Source organism: Nilaparvata lugens, chromosome X, assembly GCF_014356525.2.
Source record: "Nilaparvata lugens isolate BPH chromosome X, ASM1435652v1, whole genome shotgun sequence".
Taxonomy (NCBI): Eukaryota; Metazoa; Arthropoda; class Insecta; order Hemiptera; family Delphacidae; genus Nilaparvata; species Nilaparvata lugens.
This window is the reverse complement of record NC_052518.1, coordinates 49,965,100-49,979,517: the sequence shown is the minus strand read 5'-3', so window position 1 is coordinate 49,979,517 and position 14,418 is coordinate 49,965,100. Positions and strand designations below refer to the sequence as shown.

Below are 14,418 nucleotides of genomic sequence, written 5' to 3'. Positions count from 1 at the left end.
TCAGCTCATCCACTATCAAATCACTTTTGTGAAAAACAGAGATTCCATCACATTTATTTATTTTACCTGGCTTATTAATTACTGTGTATCCATTCAAATTAAAATTAAAGTTGTCATTCTGAACCACCCAAGTTTCGCTCAATATAATTATATGAAAATATACAGAACAATTACTTATTATATATAAAAACTCATCAAAATTTTTATTAAGACTTCTGATATTTATATGAATAACATTTAGGTAAGATTTACTATCGCTATTGCCAAACAACTCTTCATGACATTGACAGATATCATCTAATTTAATAGTATTATAAGTCTCAAGAGAAATCAGTTCATCAGAGTCATTTATGATAACCATAAGAAAGATAAGAAACAAAACAAGACGAAGAGTAGGCTAATATAAACAAGAGAAAAGAAAGAAAATTGATATAAAGTTCAATAGAAAATTAAGTTATAAGAAACCAACTCCAGGTTTTTCACAGTCGCCCTAAATATAATCAAATATCAAGTCCAGTTAACTCCAGGCATAGCATTTATAGATAAAGAAAGAAGGTCAAGTCCAATAATAATAAAAATAATCATTTTACTTTTGTAATTTCTATAGGTCATCATCATTGGAGATCCTTTTTGCCGGTGAGTCCTTACTTTTTCTAACCAAAATTTTCCCCTCCTTCACCCAAACAAAGGCTAAATCACCATTTATCACATATCTATCACATACCTTTCCCAATCGTTTCCAAAAATTCCAAGGATCAAAAGCCTTCCTATGACATGGATAGCCATAGTTGGAAGAACTTTTGATACTCTACCCATCTTCACCACATAACATGTATAATTTGCCTTCTAATATTGTAATGTGTTCTCATATTTATGTTATTCATTTTATACTGTAATGTTTTTTTATTGATGTAATTAATTTTTATTTCATATTGATGTATCTTATGTGTGTGTGTGTGTGTGTGTGTGTGTGTGTGTGTGTGTGAATAAATAAATTGGAATTGAAATATACAACCATAAAAAGTGATTGTGCGGGCGAAGCCCGCCCCCCAGCCGGAGCGCGAAGCGCAGAGGCTGCTATTCAACCATAAACAGTCATTAAAGGTGATTGGGCGGGCGAAGCCTGCATCCCAGCCGTACTGCGAAGCGCAGAGTCTGCTACCCAACCCTGTACAGCCATAAAAGGCGATTGGGCGGGCGGAGCCCGCCTCCCAGCCAGAGTGTGAAGCGCAGAGGCTGCTATCCAACTCTACACAGTCAGAAAAGGTGATTGGGTGGGCGAAGCCCGCCTCCCAGCCAGAGCACGAAGCGAGGAGGCTGCTACCCAACCCTATACAGCCATAAAAGGTGATTGGGTGGGCAAAGCCCTACTACACATTCTATGGAACCAAAATTAGCTAATGTCTTTAAATTAAATATCACTGATCACTTTGCTACCACTCTTCATATAAATCTGAACAGTAAATTGCCTCACACTCCTGTCACACAAATATAATCACTATGATCAATTTTAATAAACTTAAATCATATTTACTGCACGAAAAATGGGAATTTCTGAACAATGATGATTCTGATGATTCTATGGTTGAGAGTTTTGTTAATACGCTTTCAAATTATATACATATTTCTAAATATGAAAAAAATTAAACATAAGAAAAAACCACTGAAACCATGGATCACGCTGGGCTTGATAGAGTCTATCAATGAAAGAGATAAAATTGCCAAGCAACTGAAAAAGGAACCTTTCAATACTAACTTAAAAAATAAATTCAGGACATATGGGAACCTACTGAATAATCTTATAAATCATACAAAGGATGATTATTATAAAACTAAAATTAACAAATGTGGGAATAATGCAAAAAAATAATGGTCTTACATAGATGAACTACTAGATAGGGAAAGGAAAGGAAATGAAATAAAATTAAATGCACATGAATTGAATAAATACTTAGTAAATGTTGGTAAAACTTATGCTGATAGGATACCTAAATATACCAGCCAGTCCACTTATGAATTCAAATATAAGAAAAATAACTCGAGATTGACCGACTCTTTTGTCTTGCAACCGGTAAATGAAATTAAAATAAAAAATGCCATACTCAATCTGAAAAATAATACATGTCCAGGTATTGATGGTATAAATAGTAAAACTTTAAAAATAGTAGCTGATTCAATCGCCTATCCTTTCACATCATTTATAAATAAATGTTTTCGCAAAGGAGTTTTTGCACAATTGTTCAAGGTCACCAAAATCAAACCTCTATTCAAATCAGGTGATAGAAAACTCATTGAGAACTATAGACCAACATAGACGTCAGGTGTTTCAAATGGTGTAGCTGAATGAGAAATATCAACATTCTTCAGGTTGCTCAACACTAGATCAAGGTCTCTTTCATCATTACAACCTCTATTATGTTGATTAAGACAGTTCTCATCAATAAATTGCAGTATGACTTCTGCTCTTTGCAGTGCCTGATAATGAGCATTAGGTACAAGGGAATAATCAATCCAATGAACTGCATCAGCATTTAAATCACCCAAAATTACTAGATCCAAGGAGCTATTGATCAGCTTCTCACTCAGCTTCTCAAGGTATCTGCTGAAGGATTGTAAATCTGAAGAAGAAGAAATATAATGACAGGAAACTGAAAGATGGTGTTCTGGTAGTTTAATCTCAATCCATACAACCTCAGGTAATAGTTCTAGGTCGAATCTTCTAAATGCCGGTAGAGACTTCTTCACAGCAAGCAATGATCCTCCTCCTCTAGTCTGCCCAAGTGTATCATATTGCCTATTTGCTCTGAAAACATTATGACTTGGAGGAAAGAAGTTTGAGCTACAGTGTTGATCACCCAACCATGTTTCAGTTAGAGCAATAATATCAAAGTCATTACTTGCAACAGAAGTAAAATATTCAACTGAATTTGTTCATAGTCCTCAGACATTTTGGTAGAACAGATGCAAATCTTCCATTCACAATTATATCTACTATAGCCCTCCATGGGATTCAAGTTGGCAATAGGGACCGCTTTACTTGTAGTTTTAGCTGTGTGAGTTGTTGAACTGGATAGTTCACCATGAAAAGGGGATATAATGGCTTCTTCAGGCCAGGCCTCAGGTTTGCATACTTCCTTGAATATGTTTTCTGACACCAATACATGGAAGGAACTGTATGATTCAGGAAATTTTGAACAAAGTTTTGTGCAGGAAACAAACCCAGTTGAGATGGTGCTCCTAATCAGGTGTTCTATGTCTTTTGTTGAAGTGTCAGGAGAGAAACAGCTAGCAAACAGCACCTTATTCCTAGATATTATTGCAATGTTTGTATTCTTCCTTAACCCAACTTGAACCCGACTTTGATTTTTCTTTTGTTCAACTGAGTTTAGTTTTTTCTTGAATACAGATGTAATATTAGATCATGATTGGACAATTCACCTTCAATATTCATTTTTCACCTTCTTTGTATTTCAATGTTTTTTAACACCTTTTTTACTTTTTTTCTGAGGGAATAAACTCACACCATATGATGAGGGATCAAAGCACACCCACCCGTGATTGAGGGGTATGGTTTTAAATAGTAACCTCTACCTGCAATATGCTGTTTCAACTGAGCGATAGCTTTTTTCCTTAGTGACACACTATGCTTTTTCCTAACACTAGACTTCTCCATTTTCTTCCTCAAACCTCCACCAAAAGCAGATCCAGCTTCCATCATGTTTGTAACAAGATAACTAAGAGCTTTTCCAGCAAGTGGGGTCTTCGGATTTTCAAATATCTCCCATGCAGCATTTGCAAGAGCTTTGCCTGCAATCAATCTCGACTTATTATCACTTTTTTGCGTGTATGCTATATCATGTACCTTGCAGGCTCTATCTAACAAATTTATACCTTGGTCACCTCTTTCCAACCACTTACTAACCTTGTTCCTGGCCTGCACCACTGGTACCCCCCAGGTAAATGAATTTCAGGGGATATGTCTATTAATTTATTTAAAATAGTTTAAGTAATGTTCCCAGCTGTAAACCAATGGTTGAACATCAACTGAAGTTAATTTATCATCCACTTGATCTAAACTTAATCAAAAAAGAAAATTAAATTGGTTTAATTTTCCATTGATTTAGAGATGAATCCACCTTCTTAGATTGTAGAGCTCATATCAATGCACTATTGATTTGATAGTATAATATTCTATTTGTAACAAATCTGAAAAGTAGAATTCATTTGTAAAGGCAATTGGAAAAACTCCCACATCTATGAGCGCATGTCACACACAGATGGGGAAGAGTGCCGCTCTGCAACAAGACAGATGGAGCTATGTATAGAAGGTGCTTGCTCATGAGGGCAAGTGCCTACTATAAAGTAGAACACTTTTTCGCCATGCACTCATTCAGAGTGATCAGTTGAAGGGTGACTATTCTCGAGTGATCAGTACACTATTCTTCTTCTTGTGTGAACAGTGCACTATTCTTCTTCTACTTCATTATCTCCTTTAACACAACAAACAGGTAAGAATTGAAAAATAATTTTCACAAGCACAATATTTACAATTTATTATTCACCACAATTCAATACAATTTATTATTCACCACAATTTACTACAATATTTACAACAACTTCAATTTGTCACACATAAATCAACAAATTATATTCACATAACAATTATTAAACTTCAATAATTTCTATGTTGCTCTAATTTATTAATTTATGCGCCACAACAAGACACATGTTCCCGCAATTGGCATTGCATTTTTCAATTTGATCACTGCTAATGCACAAAGCAAAACATTGAGGTAAATAAACCTCACACTGAGTTTTTGTTTGTGCATTACAAATCTTTAATATTATGTGGTGGCCATGTTTATTACTGTCCTCATGGGTGGAGATGATGGGGTGCAGGACATGCTGTTGTATTTCTCTGATGGGGACCCAAGGTTTTGGGGATGGGCGATTGATGAGCTCGATAAAATTGAGCCCATCCCCCTCCTCCTCCTCCTGCACTACCAGCTGTAGTAGCGGTGTAAGGGAGGAGTTCTCCTTTCCATGCATGAGTTTCTGTTGAATGAAAAATAAAATCAATGTTTAGAAACTTATTTGAAAATTATCACTTGTTCCAGATTATCAAGTTGATATTAACAGATCAGATTAGCAACACATTCTCCACAGAATCTCAAAGTAAGTAAAAACGGATTATTTTAAATCATTTGAATAAATAATATCTCTTGCTTCAATTTCATATTGCAGAATCTAACAGTGATCAAATAATAATGATAGTTCCATCAAACGCACACATCAAATTAATAACAAATTATTAAGCAAGCTCTTGTGGATCTAATGTGGATCACAACAAATAACTATTAACTGATTCATGTTATTGTACTAGAAGAATCAGTAATTTTCCTTGCACATTTCAAGAAATAATATACATTTGTGATCACTCCAATTTCAAGGTTATATTCCACTATTCAATAGCAAAACAATGTGCATGTCTGATGACTTCAAATAGTTTGATAGCTCAATTCAAATTGTTTACTTCGACAGAGGTTGGCTCAAACAGCACTCTGGTTTGTGGACTGTATCAATTACATCAATAACATTTTGGAGTTGTCTGGCATCGGGTAGCAAGTTGAACAGTTTAAATGACTAAGTGCACAATAACATAGGCCTACCTTCATGTCTAAATCCTCCTTGCTTCCAGGATCCCGGGTCCAGATCATGATACGAGACGAGACAACACTAGTAATAAATCACAATAAATCAATAGATCAATTTGCAAAAATCAACATTACAAAAAGTGAGCTGTCGATTGGCTGGCAGTCGGCAACTGCCGCAATTATGCTGTGTGCATCATCCTTCAATTGCCCCCTCCACCACACAACACTAGACAACAAAGGGGAACATTGATATAATGTCCGAACATTCCGCCTACCTTGGAAGAACTTCCAATAACAAAAAAAAAACAAAAACCACCTATAACAAACCCTACTAGGGCAACTAGGAAAAAAAAGGAAAATATCTTCACTCTTCAGGGGCCATTGAGGAGACTTATACAGAAGGAGTAGGAGGCCCACAGAAAGGTGAGGATGGGACAAGAAATAATGACTATATTGAGACAAAAACAAGAAACAAAGCAACTTGGGAACCTTTCCCACATGTAAAACAAGGAATAAAAAACTATCCACTAAACTTATTGAAGTTCCCTTCAATAAGGCCTAATCTTCATCAATGAGGAAGAGACATACCCTATTGACAGCCCTAGTGAGACTTCCTTTTGCCGTCTGTACCTCTACCACTCTCACAACTCCATCCTGTCCAGGGAATATCTTCGTTATTCGGCCAAGCCTCCAATGTAGAGGGGGTAGGTTACTTTCCTTTAAGAGAACCATACTTCCAATGTCAACATTACTTTGTTTTTTGTACCATTTTGTTCGGGTTTGCAAGCTAGATACATACTCCAATTGCCAACGTTTCCTGAATGAAGATACAATTCTTTCGAGAAAACTCCATTGATTTCTCAAGTTCACCGGTTCAATTGATTCCTCTGGCTCTGGCCAAACCTTTGGGCTTTCCATGAGTACAAAATGACCTGGAGTTAACACACTTTAATCTCTTGGGTCTGAACTAACAGGGGTCAATGGTCTTAAATTCAATATCCACTCAATTTGGGTTAATACAGTACTGAATTCTTCATACGTTAGAATTCCATTACCCACTGTAGCCTTGAGCAATCTCTTAGTAGATTTTATGCCTGCTTCCCAGATTCCACCCCAATGTGGAGCTGCTGGTGGGTTAAATACCAACTTGATTCCTCGATTACCCAGCTCTCTAGCCATCTCCTCATTGAACCTTAATGCTTTTGTGAGCTCATACCATTGTGACAGTTTTTGGCTTGCTCCCACAAAATTGGTACCACAATCACTATACATAGTGTGAACAGTGCCTCTTCTTCCTAGGAATCATTTCATAGCAGCTAGAAAAGCATCTGTTGATAATTTCGAGACTAATTCTAGATGTACAGCCCGAGTTGAAAGGCAAATAAATAAACAAATGTATGCCTTGAATATTCTAGCCTTCCTCAGTCGCCCTAGCGTTATATCAAAAGGTCCACCACAATCAACCCCTGTATTTAGGAATGCTTTGACCCCTTGCAGACGGGAGGTCTTCCATGAGTGATTGTTGCCCAGTGGGTTTTGCACAAAAGCATTCCATGCATTTAATTGTTCTCTTACGAATTATGTCCCTTGCTCTCAAGATCCAAAATTGTCTTTGAATGACTGATTGCAAATTATCTGGGCCAGGATGTAAATACAGTTTATGGTAGTGATCTATAATCAAATTTGTCACGTGATGAGTTTTTGGAAGCAACAATGGGTATTTATTTCTATCAGATAGGCTTGAATTTCTCAGTCTTCCCCCCACTTTTAGTAACCCAGTTGAATCCATAAAAGGGTTCAACTGTTCAAGACTTTTTGTGATGGATTTATCGTTTGATTGTATAGCAGCTATAGCATTGAGAAATGATTCTTTTTGTACTAATGCAATTATAGAGAGCATTGCTTCATTCAACTCCTCAGTGCTCAAAAGACCTGTATGTTTTCTAGCTTTATTACAACAATTGTAAATGAACCTTTTAATCCATGCTGTCACTCTCTTCAATACAGTCAATAAGGAAAATTTATTTCTAAGAAGAAGTTCATGTGAGGGCTATTTACTCTGTGCTCCTAGAGTAATTTTTCTTGCTTCTAATTCAATCTAAATCATTACCGTAGAGTTGGTGTGGCCAGCACTCCAGTGGTTTGGCTAACCAATCAGGACCATTTCACCACAGAGAATTACCAATCAATTCATTGGGCATTGGTCCATGACTAGCACAATCAGCAGGATTACATTCGGTTGGCACATATCTGAGTTGCTCTGTAGACAGGTGTTCCTGTACTTGACTTACATGATTTGCCACAAATGTAGCCCAACGATGAGGTGAAGACCGAATCCAACTCAGTGCCATGGTTGAATCAGTCCAAGCTGCAATATAATCTATGTTTATAATTTTTGAGAGCATTTCTTGAACTTCATGTAATAATCTAGCTACTAGGACAACCGCACAAAGCTCCAGACGTAGCAGTGTGATTTTCTTCAATGGAGCTACCTTGACTTTAGATCTTAGTATTGTGCATACCATGCTACCATCCTTCAATGAGGCTCGCAAATGAACCACTCCAGCATAGCCGCGTTCTGAACTGTCAGCAAAACCATGCAGCTGTATATTTTCACACATCTCAAAGTTCAAGCAACAAGGAATATTCAGTTTTTCCAACAAGGGTAATTGGTTGCAAATAAATTCCCATTTCTTCACTACCTCCACAGATGCTATATCGTCCCAGTCACATCCAGATTGCCATAGATATTGAATTATACTCTTGATGGTAAGCATGAAAGGTGTCAAATATCCTAATGGATCAAAAAGTTATGCTAAAGTTGATAAATGTTTCGTTTTGTAGCTAGATTGGATGGAACCTTTACCCTGTAGAAGAGGTAGTCACCAATTGGATTCCACTGGAAGCCAATTAGCCACAAAGTGAAATCTTTTGCTTTAATAGCACAATGCTTAGGAGGGAGATTTGATAGAATGGCAGGATGATTGCTGGCCCACTTTCACAATTCAAATTGCCTTTTGCTTAACAATTCAGTAAGCTCGGACTGCAGTTGCTTGGCTGCTTCCACTGATGGGACTGATGTGACTATATCATCCATGTAAGTAGAAAACCGTAAAGCTTCAGAGGCTGCAGGGAACCTTTGTCTTTCATCTTCAATCAACTGATGCAAGGTGCAAATAGCAAGAAATGGTGATGATGATACACCACACGACACAGTTGTTAGAGTATACTCTTTCATTTCTTCTCTATCATCAGCTTGCCAAAAAATCCGTTGGAAGTCATGATGTTTCATATTCAACGAGATATTTCTATACATTTGTCTAATATCACAATCAATTGCCACCTCCTGAGATCGAAATCTCAACAATAGACTTGAAATATCTAATTGTAGGCTGGGCCCAATGTGGAGAATATCATTCAATGAAGGACCATTTTCAGTTTTCATTGAGGCATCAGAGACTACCCGAAGTTTACTGATATTTTCATCCTCTGTTATACGACAAATACAATGATGAGGAATGCAAAAATTGTATTTTGTTTGGTTGACTGGTCCGGGGGCTAGCACCATATGCTTTTGTTTCAAATAGTCCTCCATAAACTCATTATACAACTGTCTCAACACAGGATTTCTTGATAACCTACGTTCTAATAGTATAAATCTTTTCAAGGCTAATTCTCGACTCTCATTTGATAATTCTAGTGTTTCCTTGAATGGTAATTCTACAATGTATCTACCAGTATTCAAACGACAAACAGTTGATTTGTATATCTCTTCACAGGCCATTTCACTTTCCAATAATTTTTTTGTCATAGGTGTCTCTTCTATGGCCCAAAATCGCTTCACCAACTCGTCTAAATTAGCATTGGAATACGTGCACAGATTATTTGAGATAGTACAACTCTCCTCTGATACCTTACCCATCAGGCAGTAGCCCCATACAGTTTCTAGGGCAGATGGTGTACCCGCTGGACCAATCACCTTTCTTCCAGTCAGAATTAAGGGGAAGTATTCAGCACCCAATAAAATATCAACCTCCTCTGGAAGGAAAAATTCAGGATCTGCTAGATCCAGTCCTTCAAGATGTGCCCAGTACACTTTCCTTATCTGATTTGTAGCTGCTATCTTGTTGACTACCAATGTGGTAACTTTTAATGGAGAGGAGTTCGGTGTTTCAAATTCACAGTTAGTGATTTCATCTGTCACTTCCAATTTAGTATCAGATAATCCATAGATTGGCAAACTATGTGTTTCCTGCACCACTGTCACGATGTATATCTTAACTAATGAAGGGAATTGAGTTTAGGGCTTGTTATAAGACACTAGGCTATCTCTGATGTAATCACAGAGGTCAACTAGCAAGCCAGCCGCTGGGCTACCGCTCAGCGGTGATGCGCATCCTTACCCCCCTCCATCTTGGCCACTGAGGGAGGCTCGTAAAAGGCTGGCAGGCAGGCAGTCTAGTTCAGGTGTCCAGTGCAAGCAGTCGACAGAGAGAGTGAAGGAAGCAGCACGCAGCTAGCAACGTAGTACAACTCGTGCTTTGAGTGTACTCCGAATCCTTCGACGACCGGGAGTTGTGTCTGAGGTTAGAGGTGGTTAATCTCAGACACTGGAAGCTCCGCAGTTCAACACACACTTGGACGAGTGTTGTTCGACTTTTTCAACGAGTTTGGGCATCAACCTGCCTGTTACAACCAGCAGCAACACGCCAGGTTTAGGTTAAAACCTGACTACATCGTGGTATATCATCGCCGGAACCTCGAAACGCAAGAGGACCTCGAGAAAGGCTAGGAAAAGCCTTTCCGACAACCCTGACTTCGATCCGGACCCCAGGAAGACACCCAGTGCCCGAGGACTTGGACTTAGTGCTCAGAAGAGAAGTCCAGTGCACGGGCTCCCGCAGCTTGCCGATTCACTCCGGAATCGCAAGGGGACCTCGAGAAAGGCTAGGGAAAGCCTTTGCGAGAACTCCGAGATCGATCCGGGCCCCAGGAGGACACCCGGTGCCCAAGGACTTGGACTTAGTGCTCAGAAGAGAAGTCTGGTGCGCGGGCTCCCGCAGCTTGTTGATTCAATCCGAAATCGCAAGAGGATCTCAAGAAAGGCTAGGAAAGGCCTTTGCGAGACCTCCGAGACCGATCCGGACCTCAGGAAGACACCCGGTGCCCAAGGATTGGGACTTAGAGAAGTCTGGTGCGCGAGCTCCCGTAGCTTGCCTATACAATCCGGAATCACAAGAGGAGCTCAAGAAAGGCTAGGGAAAGCCTTTGTGAGAACTCCGAACTCGATCCGGACCCCAGGAAGACACCCGGTGCCCGTGAATAGGGACTTGGTGAACAGAGGCGAAGCCCAGTGCGCAGGCTCCTACAGCTTGCTGATTCAATCCGGTATCACAAGAGGGCCTCGAGAAAGGCTAGGGAAGGCCTTTTCGACAACCCCGAGTTCAATCCGGACCTCCGGAAAACACCTGGTTACCGAGAATAGTGACCCGGTGACCGACTCCAGTTAATAGATCCAAGACACACAAGAGGACACATTGCGGCAATCGGGAACATTATTCCTGTCACAGAGACCTCCTTCACTGTGGACACCGCAGCAATTCTACTCCTCTCACTCCATGCCCAACCCTGTTTGGCAGTGCGAAAGCACTGCCCCTCTTACCTAAAAGAGGGAAACATTTCTCTAAGGTGCTCAAGGCCCTATTTCAACCCCCGACTCGAACAAGGGTGGTTGGCGGACACCCCACCAAGACTCCTGTCCCCTGCTGCAGCCCACATCAGTCGCCGACTGAGTCTAGCCGGCCCAGAGCGACACTGGGAATTCTGGTAGAAGAAGGTGTGGGCAAAAATCTACTCAGACCACTAAACCCAGTTTTTCCATGCATCGCCTTATAATAAATGACTCGGTGCTTGCACTATCCAATAATACTTTGACTGTATGATAATTGCCTTGATTATATCAAACTTCCATTCTAACAGTTGATAACAATACTACAGAACTCTTTACATTCGAGAAAACTGTCTTAGCTGAGTCAGTAACAAATGTTTGGTGGCTTTGATCAGTAGCATTGTGCACGTCTACCCTGCTCATTTGTTTATTACCGGCCAATGTGTTGGTGTTTTCAACAGGTGGCTGTCTCGGCTCTAAATGGAGGAGCAAATGATGATGCGTATTACAGTGACAGCACGGCTTCCTTCTTCTACAATCTCTAATAAAGTGCCCTGCCAATAAACAGCATATACATAGTTTCCATTCTTTTACACGTTTTAATCTATCAGACAGTTTGAAATTCAAGAGCACTTCACAATTTACCAGTTCATGAGAATTATTACATTCAATACATTTCAGCTCGTTTAATTTCGATTTAACAATCATAGCTGAAGCTTTGTAATTTCCCATAGTGGGTTTCGATTTCCCAAACTGCTTGTGTGAGGAGGCTTCTGACAATGTAGATGACCCCAATAAATCAGTGAGTTTGGTAGCCTCTAAAATAACAGCTTCATCTTTCAAAAATATTTGGATGTTTTTCAAATCGGATACTGTTCCATTTCTTAGCAGTCTCTGCCACTTCTCTCTCAATTCTTCAGTCAGTTTTTATGTAAGACAAATAATAACAGAATCGACCAGTCATTAACTGAATGACCAATTGGTTTTGATGCTGCAATATATTCAGCTAAATGAGTGATGAATTTTTGTAGTGAGTCTGGTTGCTTATTAACTGCTGGCATATCAAAAATTGCTTGCAAGTATGCATCAGTCAGCTTGTAATAGTCATTGTAGCGATTCAATAATATTTTCCATGCCTCAGCATAATGAATACTTGTCAATGGGACTACAGAAATGACTCACAGTGCATCGCATCTCAGTACAGACCGAAGATAAGTATGTTTTTGTATGTCAGCAATTTGACCATTATTATGAACTGTGGCTTCGAATAAATCTTTAAATTGACTCCAAATTTTCAAATTGCTGTCAAAAGTCATTAAAGGAAGCTTAGGTAGGGCAACTGACGAGATATTTCCAGTTGTAGGTGAAGAAGCTACATTGGAAGAACTAATATTCAAATTTGTTTGAGTGGATGGTAAGGTTTTGAGAATAGCCTTGACATTGAAATAAATCTCATCAAATTAGCTCATCAGTGTTTCAAGCTCAGTTGTTTCCAATCAAGGATTTTGTTTGTTATAGTAGCTCTGCATCTAATCTATTATATCATTGAACTCCACCTGGAGTTGATATGTCACCCATAACTTTCAATAAATTCTTCATTTTTTTTATTTTTAAGATCCTTTTTGACATCTTCGGCAATTCCATTAATCTGTTTTATTTTATGAATAAATGCATCTCTTTGAAAAGTCAAGTCTTCGATAACACCCATAGTAAGGCAATAACAGTGAGCGCTCGTCGAGAGAGAGAGAGTGAGACAAAGAGCCAAACAAGAATAGGAGGGAAAACACGAGAGCAGGCGACACAATGAAGTAGTGTAATGAACAATGGCTAGCTTATCTAATCATACAAGTCAAGCCAGCATTTCAACTTATACTTGGTAGAGAATGATTGGTTACGAGGCTAATAATACCATATCAATACTCATTGGAACAAACAATAACTGCTATTAATAATGAAGTAACGACAATAATCAATGCAAATAACTGCAAGTATCCTTTGAAAAAAGTAACAGTTCCAGTTACTGTTACAGCTCGAGGTATAAGTCTTTCTCTACTTATCGACAGGAACTTGCCAGTCCAGCCTTGTGGTGCCAATGCAACAATCTTACACAATAATACTACAACACAATTATTTACGAGAATATTACTTGTTCTACTCAATTTCCAACTTGAATTGAGCCCAAATTTCTTAAGAATACCACAAATAGACCGTATATTCATCTACAACGACAAAAACAAGCTATATACACAGAAAAACCAAGAATAAAATAGGCATAAAAAACGACAAACCTATTAGACAATATTTCAAACTTATGTCCTATTCAAATTCAATTAACAAATCAATCCCGGACGGTTGGACCATGTTTACTTCAAAAGAGGCTGACTCAAACAGCACTCTGGTTTGTGGACTGTATCAATTACATCGAGAACATTTTGGAGTTGTCTGGCGTCGTGCAGCAAGTTGAACAATTTAAATGGCTAAGTGCACAATAACATAGGCCTACCTTCATGTCCAAATCCTCCTTGCTTCCAGGATACCTGGTCCAGATTTCATATCACAACCTAGAACTAGCACAATTCAAATAATATGTATGATCAGATCAATTTCAATATAATCATGATAATATTCATCTTCACATTTGAAATCTGAATTCAAAATATCTTATTCAATTTTTAACTGAACTCCATTCACTTCGAATAATTATACTTCTCGATTTAATAGCACAATGTGAGCACTTGTAATGTGAAAAGATTTTATCCAATGAAAATTAGTTTTTCATTAGTATGGTAAAAAGATTTATCAAATAATAGTTTTATCATATAATTGCATCATATAATAGTTTCATCAAATAATAATTTCATTAAATAATAGCATCATAGAATAGTTTTCATAAAGATTCAAATTATCTGTTCATGTACAAGTTAATAATAATATTTGAAATAACTAACCTTTGGTTGAGTGAAGATTGACTCCTCATCCTCCTCCCCGCTAACCTCAACCTCAAAGTGGAGCTTCCTCTTTGTCACCCGATGCTTGTTGGTGAGTTTGGTTTTCTCCACGGAGCCCAATCTGCTGGTGTTGTTGCTGGTGGTGGTA

The 14,418-nt window shown here is 38.5% G+C and overlaps 2 protein-coding genes across 3 annotated transcripts in view; one reads left to right on the top strand and one right to left on the bottom strand.

Moving 5' to 3' along the window:
• Positions 1 to 14,418, top strand: part of LOC111054128 (cholinesterase 1) — a 120,633-nt gene that overhangs the window by 75,414 nt on the left and 30,801 nt on the right. The gene's annotated exons all lie outside the window — the stretch shown is intronic.
• LOC120354332 lies at positions 4,527 to 14,374 on the bottom strand. Of its 2 annotated transcripts, XM_039441314.1 has the most exons (3): positions 14,271 to 14,374; positions 13,826 to 13,889; positions 4,527 to 5,055 (listed from the first exon to the last, which is right to left on the bottom strand). In XM_039441314.1, the coding sequence occupies exons 2-3, from the start codon at positions 13,829 to 13,831 to the stop codon at positions 4,693 to 4,695; spliced, it is 369 nt and encodes a 122-aa protein (XP_039297248.1). In that variant the 5' UTR covers positions 13,832 to 13,889; positions 14,271 to 14,374; the 3' UTR covers positions 4,527 to 4,692. The 2 variants fall into 2 exon arrangements, with proteins under 2 accessions (XP_039297248.1, XP_039297246.1); XM_039441312.1 differs by lacking the exons at positions 13,826 to 13,889; positions 14,271 to 14,374 and adding an exon at positions 5,670 to 6,117.